This window comes from Rhineura floridana, chromosome 1, assembly GCF_030035675.1.
Source record: "Rhineura floridana isolate rRhiFlo1 chromosome 1, rRhiFlo1.hap2, whole genome shotgun sequence".
NCBI classification, from domain to species: domain Eukaryota; kingdom Metazoa; phylum Chordata; class Lepidosauria; order Squamata; family Rhineuridae; genus Rhineura; species Rhineura floridana.
In genome coordinates, this window is record NC_084480.1 from 278,124,317 (window position 1) to 278,144,351 (window position 20,035).

At 42.7% G+C, this 20,035-nt stretch overlaps 2 protein-coding genes across 7 annotated transcripts in view; one reads left to right on the plus strand and one right to left on the minus strand.

The window, feature by feature from the left end:
• Positions 1 to 984: 984 nt before the first annotated feature.
• On the minus strand, positions 985 to 10,978 carry SLC7A13 (solute carrier family 7 member 13). Of its 2 annotated transcripts, XM_061602381.1 has the most exons (4): positions 10,103 to 10,978; positions 6,119 to 6,250; positions 4,027 to 4,391; positions 985 to 1,218 (listed from the first exon to the last, which is right to left on the minus strand). In XM_061602381.1, the coding sequence occupies exons 1-4, from the start codon at positions 10,824 to 10,826 to the stop codon at positions 985 to 987; spliced, it is 1,455 nt and encodes a 484-aa protein (XP_061458365.1). In that variant the 5' UTR covers positions 10,827 to 10,978. The 2 variants fall into 2 exon arrangements, 1 of the variants encoding a protein (XP_061458365.1); XR_009759614.1 differs by lacking the exons at positions 985 to 1,218; positions 4,027 to 4,391; positions 10,103 to 10,978 and adding an exon at positions 4,738 to 4,916 and having other exon boundaries at positions 6,119 to 6,200.
• Positions 10,979 to 14,318: 3,340 nt separating this feature from the next.
• LRRCC1 (leucine rich repeat and coiled-coil centrosomal protein 1) overlaps positions 14,319 to 20,035 on the plus strand; it is a 38,791-nt gene continuing 33,074 nt past the window's right edge. Inside the window, exons 1-2 of one of the 5 annotated variants that reach the window (XM_061602330.1) lie at positions 14,319 to 14,463; positions 17,191 to 17,468. In XM_061602330.1, coding sequence (XP_061458314.1) covers positions 17,431 to 17,468 — 38 coding nt within the window. In that variant the 5' untranslated portion in view covers positions 14,319 to 14,463; positions 17,191 to 17,430. Of the gene's footprint in view, positions 14,464 to 16,222; positions 16,239 to 17,190; positions 17,469 to 20,035 lie in introns of those variants that run through there. The other 4 variants (XM_061602340.1, XM_061602367.1, XM_061602348.1 and 1 more) reach the window with 4 other exon arrangements.

The window sequence follows — 20,035 nt, forward strand, 5'->3', positions numbered from 1 at the left end:
ATGCAAAACAATTAAGGTGTTCAACTTATTATATAGAGCAGGGATAGGGAAAGAACACAGCCTGGGATCTATTGGTAGATTCTGAGTGATTTAAAGCACATGGGCAAAGGTTTCTGGGCTTCCAGTTGTTTAATGATAGCAATAATTAAAAGGTGGGTAGGTCTTCCACTACCACCCCAATTAGGCTACTGAAATGAAAAAAGTTGGGAGGGAGGGAGAAATGGATGTTTAGGTGAAAGGGCTGTGAACCTAGTTCTGAAAACAAATTCTGGGGCTAATAAAGCCATCAGTAGCATCCCTAACTTATATCAATCCAAAATCTGAAGAAGTGCCCATTTCAAAGGAGAGCCTCATTTCAGTTTGTGTAGTGTTTAGGAAAGATCCTCTGTGGCGCAGAGCGGTAAGCGGCGGTAATGCAGCCGAAGCTCTGCTCACAGCCAGAGTTCAATTCCAATGGAAGGAGGAAGTCGAATCTCCGGTAAAAGGGGTCGAGGTCCACTCAGCCTTCCATCCATCCGTGGTCGGTAAAATGAGTACCCGGCATACGCTGGGGGGTAAAGAAAGGCCGGGGAAGGAACTGACAAACCCACCCCATATAAACGGTCTGCCTAGTAAACGTCGCAAGACGTCACCCTAAGAGTCGGAAACGACTCGCACTACAAGTGCAGGGACACCTTTACCTTTAGTGTTTCGGAAAGTGTGAATTAGGTGGGTTTGTGTTAAAATGTGAATGAAAGCAGTGGAGACTAGTGGCTCTGATGTCAGTGGGGCAGTGAATCCACTCTGGGTTTTAGACTAAAACCTGGAGATTCACTTCCCACTGACATCAGAGCCTCCAGTCTCCACTGATGGAAAGCAAATTTCCTCCATGTGGGGAGGAGGGTCCAGGAAAGCCCCTCTTTACGAACAGCATCCCGCTCATGCTATTCTAGATCCAAACCACATTCTTCAACTGATAATGCAGCCAAGTACAAACCTTTGCCCTTACTCATATTTATAATTAGGTGGTGAAACCTCCAGCAACAACTGCAGATAGCAAGTGATTTTGTCAAGAAACGCAAAATGAATTTTAAAATGGACAAAAGGCAGATATAAGAGAAGACCCCCAAGCATGAAAAGGGAAGCATATACATACTGCACCTTTGGAGACCAGACTATAGGAGCTAAAACTAAGAACAGTGAAATTGCCACCATTCCAAAGGCGACAGGTAAGAAAACCTGCAAAATAGAAAAGACAGGTTTTGGAAAGTAAGTGTCAGCTATACAAAAAAGAATGGGAAAACTGTATATTCTGAACACGGACGATGCTTGTGCTGCCAGCAATCTATTTTTGGATATAGGTGGCAAGAACTGAAACAGCCCCAGGCAGAATCTTTTTAGAGTTGCATTATACAAGACGTTTCCTCCAGACTTCCTGGGTACTGAATGATCAACTTGCAGTCACAAGGGACAGTAGAGAGAACTCTTCCATCATTTTTCACATGTGAAACTTACAGTGCAATACTTAGAATTAAGCCTCATTGACTTCAGTGGGGCGCTGGACAAACCCAAGAGATTGCGCTGCCTGAGCCACCACTACAAACCCCACTCCTCTTCATCTCCTCTGCCCCTCCTCTTCCTCTTCATGGTGGTGGCAGTGAGTGACTTCAGCAGCCCCTTTCTTGGCTTACTCTGTGTGTGTGTGTGTGGGGGTGAAACAACAGCTTGAAACCAGTAGGGGCAGGTGGCGCTGCACTGCCAACCTGGTTACCCAATGCTGTGGGACACTGCTGGTTACCGAGAGAGACGCAGGGCAGTGGGCAGCTCAGCACGGTGCAAGTGCAAGGGAGAGCCAATCCAACACTCCTATCAATGTGCCCGCACTACGCTGAACTCTATGCTGCCTTGCCCCTCCCTAGGGTTGCCAGGCTCATGGCCTGAGAATGATTCTGTATCTTTAAGAGAAGAGACAATTCAGCCAAGTGCAGGTTTTCTTGCAACACTGTAATGGGAAAAACCACAAGGTGGAATTCTCCCTTCCCCCTGCACAACTTTTAAAGATACAGAAAACCTCTTGGTTGCCAGGCCCAGCCTGGGTCCCCAGACTACAACTCTCATCAGCCCCAGCCAGCATGGCCAATGGTCAGGAATTATGGGAACTGTAGTCCACCAGCATTTGGGGACCCAAAGGCTGGCAAAGGCTGCCCTGGACCCCTTCCTAGATCAGGGCAGGAATGGAGGAGGAGGAGGAGGAGGAGACTAGAGAACCTCATCATAGGCAGGAAGGAGGCAGCAGGGCTGGCCAAAGAGGCAAGCAGTGGGTCCCTGGGGGCAACGCATTGCTGCCCTCCCCTGACACCTTAATCATTTGCTTCAATGTGCCTAATGATAGGTGTGGCCCCGATGGGGCTTACTTCTAGGGAAGTGAGTATAGGATCGGGACTTACCTCCAAAGAACTGGGTATACAATTGCAATCTTGTACCCACTTCCCTGGAAGTAAGTCCCATTTAACTCAATGAAGCTTAATTCTGAGTAACCATGTTGTTAAAGTTGCTTTAGTTTAAATTGGTGACTAAAATGAATGTAAGACCTGCATTCATTGCCAGGGCCGGCTCCAGGCATGCGGGGGCCCTTGGGCATCAGCTTGCCCTGGCCCCCGGTGGGTGGGTGTGCACGCGTCCCCCACGCGCCCCCTCCACAGCCCCCCTACCTGTCTAGTCTTTACCATTGCCCTTAATGAAGATGGCGGCTGCGGTTTCCCTAAGGGGAATGAAGCCTCTGCCACCATCTTTGTTGATGGCACACGTGCATGCTACACGCACACATCTCTGCCATCAACTAAGATGGCAGCAGCAGCTTCAGTACCTTAGGAAAGCTGTGGCCACCATCTTCATTAAGGGCAATGCTAAAAAGCCAGCTGACAGGTAAGTGGGGGCATGGGGGGGTTGCGGATCACGGAATGGGAGCGGAGGGCCCCTCAGGGGCTCCTGTAGCTCCGGGGCCCTTGGGCCAGTGCCCAACCTGGCCGCCCTTTAGAACTGGTCCTGTTCGTTGCAATGTACATTCAGACTTTCTTCCACACTTTCTACCATGTAAACAGCGCTTCTACAAAGCACCAAACACTTGAGAAAGGCTCAGATATGCTTGTTAGGCTCAAATGAGATGTGTGGGGCAACTACATGTGTATTAGACATATGCTTGTTCTTGTTAACATAAAAAGCTATGGATGTAAGTATGAAATTTTTAAAGTAAGGGGCCACATAACTCAGTGGTAGAGCACATGCTTTGCATGGTAGAAAGTCCCAGGTTCAATCCCTGGCATCTCCAATTAAAGGTATTACCTTTCAGGTGTTGAAAAAAAAACTCTGCCTGGCCCTCTGAAAGAGCTGCTGCCAGTCAGAGTATGCAATATGGGCTAGTTGGACCCATAATCTGTCTAAGCATAAGGCAGCTTCAAATGTTCAGATGTCTCACTTGATATCAATGGGGCTAAAGCTTGCTTAGTTAAGAGATCACAATGTCCAGGGCCGGTTCTAAAGGGCAGCCAGGTTGGGCACTGGCCCAACGGCCCCTGGAGCTACAGGGGGCCCCTCAGCCACCCCTCTGTTCCCCTTCTGTGATCTGTGGCCCCCCACATACCCCCACATCTCCCCACTTACCTGTCTGCTGTCTTTTACCATTGCCCTTAACAAAGATGGCGGCCGCGGTTTCCCTAAGGTACTGAAGCCCCTGCCGCCATCTTAGTTGATGGCAGAGATGCACACACGTAGCACGCATGCATGCCATCAACAAAGATGGCGGCGGAGGCTTCATCAGCTTAGGGAAACCGTGGCCGCCATCTTGGTTAATGGCAATAGTAAAAGACAGGAGACAGGTAGGTGGGGTGGGCTACACGCACATGCACACACGCCAGGGGCCAGGGCAAGCTGATGCCCAAGGGCCCCGGCATTCCTGAAGTTGGCCCTGACAATGTCCATCACTTAGAGGTTTGCAAACCCACATATTATTTGTAAGACAATTAATTACACATTTTAATTTCCTTTTACCTTATATGGCCTGTGTAGATTAGGCTCTCGGTACCGGAGGACAATCAGGCTAGTGCATGTTAATCCAATCATGAGCCAAATGGAGAAGCCAAAATAATTGGTTAATGCAATTAGATCTGATGGGATAATAAAAATGGATGCAATAACAGTTGAGAAAATCATGGCTGGTGCTGGAGTCCAATACTGGACATTAAGCATGGATACTATGGTGGGCAAATGTCCGGACTGGCTTCCAGCATAGGCTAGTCGTCCGAGTGTAAATACACTGCTGTTGAGGGCGCCAAATATTGAAACAGCCACAGATACAGGAATTATCCAAGCAACTGAAGGTATCACTCTGTCAGCCCAAGTGACTGCTACAGCAACTGCAAGAAAACATCAGCATCATTAACAGGCTCCTGGTAACAGCTCAACAGCCTTTCTGGAGCTGTTCATGCAAAGCAGGATCACCGAGTGAAGCCCACAGTGAGGCCCCCATGTTGCAGTGAATATTGAAGAACAAATAGTTTTATTCCAGACTGTTGAAGCACCAGTGCTTCAAGTTCCTATATTAGATAATCATGTGCCTTTTAATGTGCCTGTACGGAAGCCAGTATTTCAAATTGTGTGCTTTCTACCACCATAAGATTGTCCTGGAGACAGTCAAAATTATTTATTTGTTATTACATGCACAGATATCTTCCCCACCTTTCAGGATACAAATCCTACCAAGGCAGATTCTATACAGTGTGCAACTGTAAATGGCACTGAAGTGCTATTCCATACCAAATGAGCCCATCCAGTACTGCTGACAGGACACAGTTTTGTAACTGTTGATTCTTAGCATTCTTCTTTGGTTACTGAAGTGTTGCAATTATTTCATCTGTATGCCCAGAAACAAAACCGAATGCCTACAGCAACCAAACAAAAATCAATAATAATGCTGATCATATTTAACTGATGTCTTTATACTTTGTTGTTGTTATGTGCCTTCAAGTCGATTACGACTTATGGCAAGCCTATGAATCAGTGTCCTCCAACAGCATCTTTATACTACAAATCATATATCATTACAAGGAAGCAAAATTCATCAATAAGTTTCAGTGAGATTTGAGTCTCACGTCAAAGTAATGGTAAATTATTTTAAACTTAATATCAGATGAAAACTTAAAAGCAGGCACTTCTACTTACAGGAAACTACATTCAAATTTTTGCAAAACTAGCCTGGAATGGTGGCTTATTTTTTTATTTCATAGAATCATAGAATAGTAAAGTTAGAAAGGCCTATAAGGCCACTGAGTCCAACCCCTTGCTCAGTGCAGGAATCCCACTTAAACCATACCTGTGCATGCTTAATCCCTTACACCTGATCTCTATGAAGCTAAACAACTGGCAATTTTAAATGTACTTCAAAAACAGCCAAATGAGGTTTCAGTCAAATATACACACAAATGCAACTGTGTTTTTCTGCCTTCTTCAACAGAATTCATAATCACATGCATTTCAAACTCTGAATTTATTGGAATGGTCAAAATCTCTGTTTTAGTTTGCCTGAGACTCTGACTTGCCTGCCCTTGTCCAAGTGGGATGGGGTTGGAATTTGCTTTGGTTTGCTTTTAATGTGAACTTATCTAATTCTCACTTCCTGAAACGATACATGAACCAAAGCACAGCCATCCTTCAAAATGCACACTTCTCTGAATTTTGCCATGTGGTTCTCTAACCAAAATATGAGTTCAAAAATGCATATATTTTAGAGGAAAGTATACATAGCAATGAATATATTCATGAAAATAGCATACAAAAATACATTATGTTAGCTTGCAAAACTGTTTATATTAGTCAGAATTGTATACAAAAATGTGTATATCACACATACACAGAATTGAGTACATAAATGTGTAAAATGCTGAGTATTCTTTTTTTACAACAAAATCACAAAACTGATGCAGAAATGTAGTGAACTTGACTTAAGATTGGGAAAATGAGAAATGGAGAGAAACCAAAACTGACATATGCCTCCATCCCTATTTTCTACTGAATTCTGTGTTGTATCTATGGTAGGTATGATCAGTCCTTTTCCTGAATCAAAAAAGCAAACCAATCAGCATACCTGAGGAGACAACTTCCTTTGGTGTGAGAACTGTTAGGTATGAAATGTTTACCAGCAAGTAAAACACAGTTACTGAAGGAAGTGCAGTCATCACAGTCCAAGGAATGTTTCTGCTGGGGTTTTTAATCTCTTCTGGAATACAAAAGTTAGAAATAATTCCAAAACATTTGTTTGAAAAGAGAAAATGTGTACATCATAAATATATAGACTCATGACTATTGTTTCTGTTATTTTTCATGAACTGAAGCAGGCACTGAATCTTGTGAGTGCCAGCTTTATATTTATTTTAATACCATGCTTCTAGCTGGCATGATTATGTTTTTTCCCCTCAAACTATCCAGTAGTTCTACAAAACAAAGAATTTAAGCTACCCATAGGGCTTCTATTTATGCTTCTTTATTCATATCTTCTTCACTGGCTTATGTTCCTCCTGATACCATACTGATCCTTGCAAAATAATTACCCACACTACAGAACGAAAACAGAGAAAAATTAGATAGATATAAATATTATTGCTTTTCTATACCAACTCCAAGCCAACAGATCTGGGGTCAGTGCAGAGGTCTGATGCAAACAAAGGCTGTGCCATTCATTCCATTGGTTTGGGATGTTCTCTATGTACAGCCTTTCTTGAAATGGAGGAGAATGCGGTGTATTGCCACATGACTGGAATAATCTAGATGTGCAAGGAAGTTTAGGAATGGCATGTGCATGGCCTTTGTCCCATAATTCACGCCTCATATTCCTCATATCAATAATATATTGGGGTGCTTATTGCTTTGCACACTGTAATGGCAATGTGTTGAAGTTTAGAGAACTCAAAGGACAGGCTTTGTGAGATTATTTAGAAGAAGCTAAAAAAGAAGTTTCTACTCTGTGTTCAAAAACAGCACTTTGGGAAAAGTTATTCAGTTAACCAAAGCAATACAGCTTGTCCCATGCTTCTGCTCTGTCAGGTGGGATTGTTTATGGCTTTCTCAAATTTTGAAGGGATGGTGAGCTAATTGGCTTACGCATGGTCTCACTTGGCTAATGTAAACAAGTAGCCTGATAGTCAAAACAAGCCACTGAACTGAGGGTACAGCTGTGTTCTCAAGCCAAAGTTGTACCACTTGCAGAATCACGAGAGATCACCTGATAATTAAACCAGCTACCTGGATGATGGGAAGATAATGATCTAATAGGTGTAAGGTGCCCCTCCCAGGGGGGCTTGGGGGTATATGGGACCCCTAGATCAGGGAGATTAAGCCTCCAGGGGGCTGACACAGCCTCGACATATCATCAAGAAGCAACATGAAAAAGAAGACTGAAGACTCAACCCCTCCCAGGCACGAATCTTCAGTGTGCGGTTGGGAGGTTTCCAGCCAGTGATGAGCGTAAGATGGGGGGGGGAGAGAAGAGAACTGCTAGCTATTTAGTTTCATTTTAGCTACTTGTAAACAGCTTGCTCCAATAAAACCTTTAACTTCTTCACCAGCAGTGTTCATTACCTTTTTGAAATCTGTAACTTATTTGTCTTGGCAAGGGCTAGGCATTTGGCGTTACATGGAGCAACCCCTGCTTCAGCAGATTTCATTGTGTACCTTGAGGCATATGGAATTTTAGATCACAGCCATTGTGTTGCACTGAATCAATTTGTAATTATTACATCTTGAGTTACTGCTGGCCAGATCACTCCTCAACCAGTAACACCAGTCAATTTGATGCTAGTGCATGGTCTGAGTTCTGTCTTGAAAATACAAAACGAGTTCAAAGACCTAAGCCAATTATCATAATATTTATACTCCTCAGATTTGTTCAACCTTCACCAACAGCAGCTGTAACCAGATGTAACCCAATGGAAATGTTTCACCTCCACTGTGGAATGTTCTAAGTTGGTAGTAACTATGTACCAACCTTTCCCCTTATCTTAAGTCCCCGCTCTTGGCACAAAAATACATTCCTTGCACCACATATGAGAGGGCTGCTTAAGTGGAGTTATATAGCTCTGTAGCTTAGCTAAGTGTGTCCTAGCATACGTTACAGTTTGGCTAACAGAGGTATGCAATCTGGAGCTATCTGGGGCAGGGAATGGAGGGACTGGGAGAGGTGGGGGGAGAAAGCAAGAAGCTGCAGGGAGCAGGATAGAGAAAAAATAGTGAGTGGGGGAGGATGGAGTGTTACAGGAGAAAAAGGGATAAGGTGCATGAGAACATATGTGCTGGCTTAGTCAAATCCTCTTGAAACTGCATGTCTTCCATAGATCCCCCACTCCCAACCACCAGCAAATTACAGAACCATAAAAATCAGATCCATGTTCTGGTGCTTTCCAGCACTGCCATGGCACCAAAACATGGATTTGAGGGACGGATCCTTATGGATCCTCATAATTTTTACAAGGGATCTCCTCAAAACCACTATTAAATGATAGGTCACCTTTATATCCACAGATGTAGATTTGTTGATGTTTTTGTTATCACCCAACTGAAAAATCTTGAAAATCCACGAGGATTCATGCCTTGGATCAATGCTTTTGAGGTATTAGCAAGCACCAGATCTGTGATTTTTTTTTGCTGAACAATCTATCAATATAAGCTTCAATTAGATTGTGGTTTTGTTGGTGGAGCCCATGTAAAATCATACAAACTCAAGATGATATGTGTTAATTCTGCTGGATCTGACTTTCACTCAGACCGTATGGGGGAAAAAAGATGTGCATGTGTGTGTGTGTTCTCCTTCTGTCTGTCGCAGGGAAAGAAGCAACAAAGAGATGGTCCCCCCCCCTCAGCACTCTCCCAACATTCTGAATGAGCCCATGTGCTAAGAAGTGGTTGGCAACCCCTAGATTATAAGCTAGTCTTGTCAGTCACAAACCAGCTCTCCCTTGTTCTTCTCCCCATCTTGTTGTTTTCCTTATATGGCAAGCTTGGGGAGAAATGTTTCATCTTTTGCAAACATACGATCTGTACAGTTTTTTTAAAAAAACATCCAGATCTTTGAATCACGCCAAATAGCTTTGAAGGTCCCCACTTTAGTTCTGGGTGCTTCAGAGAGATCCCACTTCAGCTTGGAGAAGTCCTGAATCTGTCCATAGCAGACACCTCAGATCTTCATTCAGGATTTGTCTGAATCCAATGCATACCTCTAGTGTATATCCAGGATCATATTTTACAACACACCTGGATCAGATCCCAATAGCATGGTTTGCATCAGGGATGGGAAACTGGTGGCCCTCCAGATGTTGTTGGACTTCAACTCCCAACAGCACCATTGAGCAAGGCCAAAGGTCGGGGATGATGGGAGTGCAACAACACCTGCAGAGATGAGGGGGCATAAATTTCCCACTCATGGTTTATACCCTCTCACTTTTATTCTTGATAGTGCTGATAAAAAGAAAAAGCACCAGGCCACCTATTTTATATGCATATAAAATGAAAAGAAACATGTTTTGGGTACTATTTACAGTCATACCATTTAGGCTCTGGGAATATTAAAAGTGGCTTTTCAGCACAGTGCACAATGGAAGCACAGTTCCATACAATGATAAAGCATGTTCCAAAACATAACAAATTATACCTGACGGAAAGCCACAAGGATACTTCTACATGGCTGAAACTGCCCCTGAATGTAGCCTAACATGGAGCTGCTCTGTGCATTCATTGACTTAATGACAGTGGCTCAAACAGAACATAAACTGGTAATTCTAGGGTTCAGAAATGTGATGCATTCTGTAAGATTGAAGAGACTGTTGCTCTGTATTCAATCACTGTGAATTAATTCTTCAATGTCCTCTTAAGAACAATCCACCCTGCAGAGTCCTCCCTCTCTCGCTTTCCTTGGCCTAGAAAATCCCTTCTTCAGGCCTCTATTAAAAACCCTGACCGGAAGGTGTACATGACTCTATTAATCAGCTAGTAAAGTCACACCTGTGCAGAGCCTAAATTCCATAGCCAAGTTTCAGCAAACAACATAGCTGCCATTTGAGAGCCAAAATGAGAAATATACCTGCCAAATAATTGAGACCCCACCAGCCGCCATATGCATACAGCCCTTGGTAAAATGCTTCTGCAATCTGTGCAGCGTCAGGGATCTCTGAGCTGAAAGCGTTCTCAAATCTTCCTAAATTCTCTTTCCTTCCTCTTATCAGCAGGACAATTCCACCAATTGCAATTACAGAGAGAGCCATCATCTTCAGGACAGTAAAAACAGTCTGCACCCAAGCAGCCATCTTGACACTTCGGCCATTAAGGATCCCGAGAAACCAGAGGACTGCCAAAGCCAAACATTTCTTCAGCACATCTGGAGCCAGGCATTCACCATAGAAAGGCTTGGTAGCGTATTCAGCAAACAGCAAGGCTCGAGCAGCATTTGAGGCAGGCTTGTTAAACACTGCTGTCCACATGAAGATGAAAGCCAACGGAGAGCCAAGGGCTCTCTTGATGTGACTGTATTCTCCACCTGAAAGTGGTAAAGCCGTGCCTAGCTCTGCATAGCAGAGAGAGCCCATCAGAGATACAATGCCACAAGCTGTCCAGATGATCAACGCAACGCCAACATTGAGCAAAGAAGATTTCAGCACGCCAGTGGGGGAGACAAAAATCCCAGCACCTACAATGGTGCCCACTATAAAGCTAACACCTTCAAAATATCCTATGGTTCTTTTGAGCTCCATCTTGCCATTTTCACTTTTATTTCTTTCATTAACCTGTTCACACTGGTCTTTCCCCATGTTTTTTCTTTCTTTTGCTGGTTTTCTCCCTCACAAAAAAATTGTTGGTAATTTGAAGATCTAAGTCTCCTTCCCTGACTGTAGTGAAACATTACTTGGAACTGTTTGCAAGGTCGTAACAGAGCTGTAGCCTTTTAAGTTTAACAAGAAGAGTGCTGATGATTAACCATGTCTTTGCAAGAAAGTTGGCAGAGTGTTAAGAAAATGACATTCCCAACACCAATGTGTTCTTCAGTTAAGGCTGGAAACCTATTCAGTATATATGTACCTGGAAGTCAGTCCCACTGAATTTCTGAGTAGACATGTAGGGGCTTGCAATGTTAGTCGGTTAAATGGAGTATTCTTCTTATGCTCTTAACACTTACAACAGATATAAGTTTATAGGCAATAAGGCCTATGAGTGATCATTATTTTGGTAGTGCCTGTAACAAGAAGAATCTGTACTGTCCTTATTAGTCATGGACCCATGGAAGCATGCTAACTCCCAGCATACTACTCATGCTCAGTAGTAATTGGTGAACCCTGCCCTCCTTCCTGATTGGATTTGGAATTACGAGCTGCATGCCACACCATCCATTTAAAGCACATCCCCACCCAAAGAATCCTGGGTACTGTAGTTTGTTAAGGGCCCTGGGAATTGTAGGTCGGTGAGGGGTATACTACAAGTTCCACAACTGTTTGGAGAGGGAAAATGTGCTTTAAATGTATGATGCGTAACACAACCAAGTTGTGCCAGGCCAACCAAGCAATTCTTTTGTTACTCCCAGAAGGAGGACAGCTCAATCCATTTCAAACCCAGTTTGGTCCCAGTGCCATATTTTTTTTTTAATAATTTTTATTCAAATTTTTCCAAAAACAAACAAAACAAAGTCAAAAAAACATAACAATACATCAACAAAAAATGAAAATAAAATAGTTGACTTCCGATTTGTCGCAGATCAGCTATAAGTATATAATATACATCAAACCTGTCCCTTAATGTATACATACAGAGTCCCTTTTCTCCGTAGGCTGTCTTAATTAATCGTCAAATCCCAGTATCATCATTTTATTTTGATCTTTCAACAAAAAGTCTAAGGTCCCAGTGCCATATTGTCAGAAGTGTGACAGGGTCAGAGTCCCTACCGCCAACCTCTGGAGAACCCCCATCCCCCACCTTGCTAATAAAGCAGCACCAACAGCTTCAGTTGCTATTGCAGCCAAGAGCGGCCAGTGCAGCAGGGCAGTAACATGGAGACTGCCTCCTGACATGAGTGTCACTGCTGCTTACTAGAATGATGCAGCGGATAGGCAGGACAGTGACAAGGTCAGGGCAGTGCATGTCTCACTTACCATCCCAGTAAGCAGCAGCAACACTGTTGTTGGCAGGGTAGCTCGGTGGCACCATACCACCTGCTCCTGATTGCACCCTTGGTGGTGAGCAAGAGGGCCTTTATCCCTCTGCTTACACCCCCCTCTCTGGTGCTTTAAACATTGCTACAGCTGTGTTCCAAGTGCCAGAGCAAAAAGGAGTGGGGAAAGAAGATGGGGGAAAGACCTCCTGTCCCACCACCTTTGCAGAAAAATCTAGGCAAATGAATGGGAGGAGTGGGAGTTATTTCTGGTTCAGATTATAATCTGAGTTGGAGAAGAACCAGGTAGGGGTGGGAGTGGCCCATTATGGGATAGTGGTGTGCATGCTAGTGGAATAGCATGCCAAATTCATATTCCAACCTAAGCCATGACAAAATGCAGTGATATTTGTAATGGGCAGACCCAGCTTGGGAGTTAACAAATTGAAATGTATGCTATAAAGCTCTTACATTGGCTCACATCACTTAGGGGTAGCTATGACCACAGTGCCATACTTCGTTTCATACTCAGACATATAAAGATAACTGAGCTCTATTCATGTCTTATCCAGTCTTTTTTTTAAAATTGAATTTATATCCTGCCCTTCCTCCTGAATGAATGCACAGATGATGGGTTGGGAGAAGCCTCCTCTCCACCCTGTTGCCAAATCTTCAATGTGTGTCCACACATACGTGTAGCAGACTGGTAAAGCTCCATAAGATCAGGAACCCTTTAAACTGGAGGTCGCCAACCCAACACTTCAAATGCCTTCACTGAGATGGAGCTTGACATCACTCGGGATGGGAGAGAAATATGATTCAGTTCACATTTAAAGGCAAACCTACCTGATTTGCACTTTTCAAAACAATAAGAGAACTAAAATAGCCATCCTTCGGTATTCACATTCATCCAAATTTCGCAGCAGTCTCCAGCCAAGTAATATGTGCATAAAAACGTATATATTAGTAAATTAGCAAACAAAATGCATTGCATTAGTGAAAATTGCTTTATTATTTTTTATAAAATTGCAAAAATGGAAAAAATCATACAAAAATGTGTATTTGGAGACATTTGTGCAAAAATGCTGATGAATTTTCATGAGTTTTTTAAAAAATCACAAATTGATGTGGAAACATGAAGAACTAAAATGAGAAAAAGAGAGAAACCAACATTGATAGATTCACCCATCCCTGGCCACTAGGGTTGCCAGGTTCATGGCCTGAGACTGATCCTGTATCCTTAAGGGAAGAGAAAGTCAGCCAAGGGCAGGTGTTCTTGCAACTCTGTAATGGGAAAAGCCACAAGATGGAATTCTACCTTCCTCCTGCACAACCTTTAAAGATAGACAAGACTTCTTGGTTGCCAGACCCCACCACCAAGAGGTCTTCTGTATCTTTAAAAGTTGTGCAGGGGGAAGGGAGAATTCCACTTTGTGGTTTTTCCCATTACAGTGTTGGAAGAATACCTGCACTTGGCTGACTTTCTCTTCTCCTAAAGACACAGGATTAGTCTCAGGCCATGGACCTGGCAACCCTACTGGCCACCACTCATACAACCATTCATACATCCCTATTAACTGGTATACACAAATCAGGAGCTCAGCTGACATGCTGTCTATGTACCCCTTTATTATTTGATGCATAAGCCTTTCCAATCTCATTGTGCATCCTCCTGCTATTTAACAATGCAAAGCTATATTGTTGGTCACAGTTTTTGAACCACCAAGCAGACTTCAAGAATGTTCTTAAACATGGGAGGATTGTGTTGTGGATAAACTGAAAATCATTGTAGACATACAGGTCACATCCTCAGCACACATTTAAAGCACTCTTATGCTACTTCAACAGTCCTGGCTTCTCCCAAAGAATCCTGGGAACTGTAGTTTGTTAAGGGTGCTAGAAATTGTAACTCTGTGAGGGGTTTCCTCACAACTCAGCACCCTTAACAAGTATAATTTCCAAGTTTCTTTGGAAGAAACTGTGGACCACTAGGGACTCTCCTGCTGCTCCCTGTTTTTTACTTACTTGGATGCAGGATCTGGGACCCATTCCACAAGGTTTGCTCCTAGGGACTCTGATAGAAAACAGCTGGAGTTAGATGCAGCCCTGGAGAATGACCTTGAAAATGCCTTGGATTCTTCTATAAAAGTTGATCTGGCGGGAGAAGAGTAGTAATAGAGAGACAGGCTAGAGTCCTTATCAAGCCAGAGACTGCTAGAGAGAAAACACCTGCAGGAAAAGCTAAAGTGCCTAAGTGAGTTGTAGTCCTTGTATGAGAAAAGGAGTATTCTGAGTTCCTGAAGGAGGTAAGTATGGACAGGGAAGCAGACTTTGATTCAGCAGACCATTACCTCAATATCTGCTTAACTAGAAAGGTCTTGGCAGGGAAATGCAAGAGAGTCCTTTTCTTTCTTTGTGCCTGCCCTAGCAAAAGGCTGAGGCAGAGCTGCTAGAAAAGGACAGGTCTTGCTTGAACAAGTAAAATAAGGGCTGCACTTACAGTTTGCATGGGAACCCTTGAATTGGGATCAGTGGCTTGGACTAGGGTCTTGAGGGTGTGCTGTAACACCGAATGCCTAACTGAAGCCATTGAACTGAGCATTCCATGTGACTGAGTCTGTTTGCATACAGGAAGAGGAGGACAGTGGGAATGGAAGCAGGTTCCTCTGATGTGCTCCTGTCCATGGATGCCCCACAGAAGCCATGACAGTTAAAATAGTATCAGTGTGCTCTAAATGTATGGAGTGGATGTGACCATAAAAAGTAAAAGAAATATGGAATGCAATATTAATAACAACAACAAAATTTATATCCTGCTCTTCTTCCCAAAGGATCCCAAGGAAGCACTTGTAATATCCTAGCTTAGAGTGTGAATGCTAAGACAGGGTAAATTTCCATTTTGCCTTAAGTATGCCTTCTACAAGTAAAATATAACTTCTCTGCATTAAACAAGGCCACGTCTTCCACATATTCTCAATTATGTCTGTAGAAACTGAGGCACAGCTAACAGCAACTAGTGACAATCCCTTGGTAGCAAACTCTCCCAGTTTTATATTGATTAATTATATTCATTAAATCTTTTGAGCCAGAGTCTCAAGTAGGATCAAAAGCAATTATAAATACTTGTTTGTCTATCTGAGATAACAATAGGATTCATCTTTAGACAAACAGACACATGGGTAAACAAGCTTTTTGGAATCCGATTACCAAGTTAGAATCTGATTGCACATTCAGATTTCCTTCCTCTAGGAAATATTTACAAAACTTTTAGAAGAGAAGATCAAGAACATGATAGATGTTTTTAAATGTCTGAAGGGCTGTCATGCAGGAGATGGTTGTGTTGCTCCAGAGAGCTGGACTAGAAGTAATGGAAATTGCAGGAGATTTTCGGAGGAACTTCATAAGTGTGAGTTGGATGGCCAGATGCAAAAAAGAACAAGACTCTAATAGTTGTGCAGAGGAGGGGATTTCGGCAGATGTTCCTTTTTATGCAAGCTTAAAAATCACCACAAAATTTTCTACAAAAACAGCCAAGAGAAAATACCTGGGTTAATTATGTCAGAACAAATATAAATTTAGTGAGTATACTGGATATCAAGGAATAAAACAGAAACTGCAGATAAGAGACAAATATTAATTCTTCCATGCATATTTCATCCAAAACCTGTCAGCATGCAATAAATATCTGATTAATCAAATTGACATGCTTCCCATTACTCTCCCCAGATTATTCATTATAAGAAACATATGGTCATAAAACTTTACTGATTCTTTGCTGATTTAGCAAATGGTCTCACTGGGTCTCAGCCACACTTCAAGGACTTTATATGTGCCATTAGTTTTAAAAAATTCTAAAAATGCCATCTGCTGCAATGTTTTGATCCTTGGTAATTTAGGCTGCAATCAAATACCTGTCTACTCAGAAGTAAGCTCCATTGGGTTCAATCGGACTTACTCCCAGGTAAGTGTGTATTGGATAGCAGCCTTAAAAACTATTTTCTTACCTTTTCTATTGCATTTACAGCACAATCCCATGTGTTTATTCAGCAGTATCGCTGAGTTCATTGAGATATACTCCCAGGTAAGTGTGTGCATGCAATATTTATCTGGGAGCAGGTCCCATTGAATATAATGGACATCAGAGTAGACTTGTATAGGGTTACAGTGTAAGTTTTATAAACTGATAGCAGTGTCTATTTCTCCAAAATTGCTAGCAGCGAGCTTAGTCTAAGGATGGAGTGAGGAACCTTTGGCCTTCCAGATGGTGGACTACAACTCCCATCAGCCCTAGCAAGCATGGCCAATGGGCAAGGATGATGGGAGTTGTCGTTCAGCAACATTTGGAGGACCAAAGGTTCCCTACTCATGGCCTAAGACATAGCTATGATGAACTGTTCTGATGTCCTAACCCAGCCTGTTTGACTGTGCCATGATTCCAAGTTCCCTTGCAAATCTGTGCATGAAGTCCCTCTCAAGCAAGCATGCAGTTTTGTCATCTAGAAAACCTATTCTGCAAAACATGGGTGCAAATTAGGGTTGCCACATTCAGGGCCTGAGACTGATCCTGTACCTTTAGGAGAAATGAAAGTCAGCCAAGTGCAGGTGTTCTTGCAATGCTGCAATGGGAAAAACCACAAGGTGGAATTCTCCCTTCCCCCTGCACAACTTTTAAAGATACAAAAGAACTCTTGGTTGCCAGGCCCAGCCTCCAAGAGGTCTTCTGTATCTTTGAAAGTTGTGCAGGGGAAGGAAGAATCCCATTACAGAGTTGCAAGAACACCTGCACTTGGCTGACTTTCTCTTCTCCTAAAGATACAGGATCAGTCTCAGACCCTGAGCCTGGCAACCCTAGCACTGCAAATTTAGATGCCCCTTTAGATTAAAAGCAAAACAAAACACCAAAGTGGTTTATTATAGAAGAAGCTGGAAAAAATAGGACAGAATTTATTAGGCAGCTGGCTGTCTTCAGTGCTTGGCTTGGGTGATCATTCTAGGCTGGGTTCAATACTTAAATAAGTGACCCTTTGTTTCAGGTGTCCAGGATAGTTCCAACTCAACAATTCCTCAGCCTGGAGCAACTCCAGGCAAGCCGTGGTGTCCTCAGGCAGAAACGGGAGAGAAGTAGAGAGAGCTACAAGCCCTTTTAAAACTTCTCCAGTCCACCTCATAATCTTATCCTTACATCTCCAGGGCCCAATATATTATGATGATTGATTTCTTCCTCCCAAAACGAACCGAGGACAGCAAAGATCAAGTGATAAAACAAGTGAGGTATGCCCAAGTCTGATTCCAGACTACCACTATTTTGCAGGTGAGATTCAATCGCATGCTATTCAGGTTGCACAATTAAAGTGGTTTTGGTGCTCTTGCACAACAAACCTGCTTTCCAAAAGAGAAATAAAATTAAAGTCACACTTGTGGTGGCAAGGACATTGATGGGGAAATGCACTAGAAAGTGTGGGATAACAATAGCTTGGGACGTAATGATGCGTACAGCCTCCCTGAAAACAAATTAGAATAAAAGCTCAATAAACAGCTGACATCATATAAACTCCCTGCAAGCTCTGTGCAAACAAATAACGAATGTTTAATATACAGGTCACCTGGAAGCAACCCAACTCACCAAGCCATAAGGATTTCTATTATGAATTTGTTTGGTCCCTCAGCATTAAAGAAAATGCTGTAAGCTTTCCCCCACCTGCCTATCATTGATTCTAGTGTGTGGTAGTGGTGAAAATGAGAGCAGACAGAATCCATGGATTGCTGCCTCCTGGGTAGCAAACAGGATTAAGACAGTGGAAATTAGACCCATTCTAGCCCAGGCACTATCATCACAGATGGCACTGCACTTAGAGACATGTGTGCCCTTCAGATTAATACTCAGAGCAACCTGTTCATTTTCCAGAGAATGGCAAATGCCTTATGAGAGAGTATATATTTTCCCTAAGGGGTGCCAGCTAGGTTGCTCATAATTCTTAATGAAAAATAATTATTGTATTAGATTTCTTACTTGCCCTTTACCGTAATGTCCCAGAGCAGGTTACAACAGTAAAAAACAATTCTAAAACACAACCATAAAACAAGAAAAGTGTAAGAGCAATTAAAGGCAGTTCCATATATTTTAAACAATTCCATGTATAAAAACACTACAAACATTTAAATACGGTTAAATAGTTTCAATATAGAGACAGCCAGTGTGGCGCAATGGTTAGAGTGTTGGGCTATGACCTGGGAGACTAGGATTTGAATCCCCACTCAGCTGTTAAGCTCCCTGGGTAAGATTGGGCAGTCACCTTTTCTCCATCTAATCTACCTCAGGGTTGTTGTGAGGATAAAAGGAGTGGAGAACCTTACACAAATAAATGTCCTACTCGAGCCTATTTACACATTACTTGTGTGAGGTCAGTGTTGTGTTTCCTTTGGAGCAGGGCCATGCTTCTAGCTTTCCCTGGATATAAACTATATTGGAAGGGCAGGGGTGATGTATTGGAGGTGGTGTTGCTCTATATGTGAAAAAGGGCATTGACTCTAGCAAGCTAGAAACCCTAAAAAGGGGGGCTCCTCCACAGAATCATTTCGGGTGGTGATACCGTACCCTAAGTGTAACTTAATACTGGGGACATTCATTGAGATGAGAAATGAAATTGAGGAAACATCCAAACCAGGAACTGTTGTAGTAATGGATGATTTCAACCACCCTGACATAGACTGGCTACATATGTGTTCCAGTCATGACAAAGAAGCAAACTTTCTAGATACCCTAAATGACTGTGCCCTAGAACAGTTGGTCATGGAACTGACCAGAGGGATGGCGATTCTGGACTTAATTTTAAGTGGCACCGCAGAACCTGATGCAAGATGTAAGTGTTGTTGAACCAGTTGGGAACAGTTACCATAGTGCTATTAAATTCAACATATATGTAAATAGACAATTGCCAAGAAAATCCAACATGGTCACATTTGACTTCAGAAGAGGAAACTTCCCCAAAATGAGGGGATTGGTAAAAAGAAAGTTGAAAGACAAAGTCCAGAAGGTCACATAACTCCAAAATGCTTCAGAATTGTGTAACAACACAGTAATAGAAGCTCAACTGGAATGTATACTGCAGATCAGGAAAGATACCACCAGGGCCAAAAGGATGCCAACATGGTTAACAAGCAGACTCAAAGAAGCTATTAGAGGCAAGAAGGCTTCCTTCAAAAAAAATGGTGGTGACGAGAGATGAAGTTAGGCTTAATAGACAAAATAAAAACTGACAAATTGCCGGGTCTGGATGACATCCACCGAAGAGTTCTAAAAGAATTCAAATGTGAAATTGCTGATCTTCTAACAAAAATATGTAACTTGTGCCTTAGATACCCTCCATACATGAGGGCTGGAAAGTGGCCAATGTAATGCCAATATTTAAAAAGGGATGAAGGCTGGATCCTGGAACTTACAGGCCAGTTAGCTTAATGTCTGTCCCAGGAAAACTGGTAGAAAGTATTACTGAAGACTAACAAAGCATAAAGAAGAACAAGTCTTGCTGAAGCAGAGCCAGCATGGCTTCTCTGTCCCAGGAAAACTAGTAGAAAGTATTACTGAAGACAAACTAACGAAGCATATAGAATAACAAGCCTTGCTGAAGCAGAGCCAGCATGGCTTCTGCAAGGAAAAGTCTTGTCTCACTAACCTATTAGAATTCTTTGAGTGTCAACAAGCATATAGATTGAGGTGATCCAGTTGACATAGTGTACTTAAGACTGTCAAAAAGCTTTTGACAAGGTACCTCACCAAAGATTCCTGAGTAAGGTTAACAGCCATTGAATAAGAGGTCCTCTCGTGGATCAAGAATTGGTTAAGAAGCAGGAAGCAGAGAGTAGGAATAAATGGACAGT

What these genes read in the sequence shown, in the direction of transcription:
- SLC7A13 (XM_061602381.1), bottom strand. Translation starts at nt 10,826, where the DNA reads ATGGGGAAAGACCAGTGTGAACAGGTTAATGAAAGAAATAAAAGTGAA. An exon ending in GGGTCTCAATTATTTGGCAG is followed by an intron (nt 6,251 to 10,102) that starts GTATATTTCTCA and finishes TTTGTATTCCAG; the next exon opens with AAGAGATTAAAAACCCCAGC. An exon ending in ATCTACACAGGCCATATAAG is followed by an intron (nt 1,219 to 4,026) that starts GTAAAAGGAAAT and finishes TCTATTTTGCAG; the next exon opens with GTTTTCTTACCTGTCGCCTT.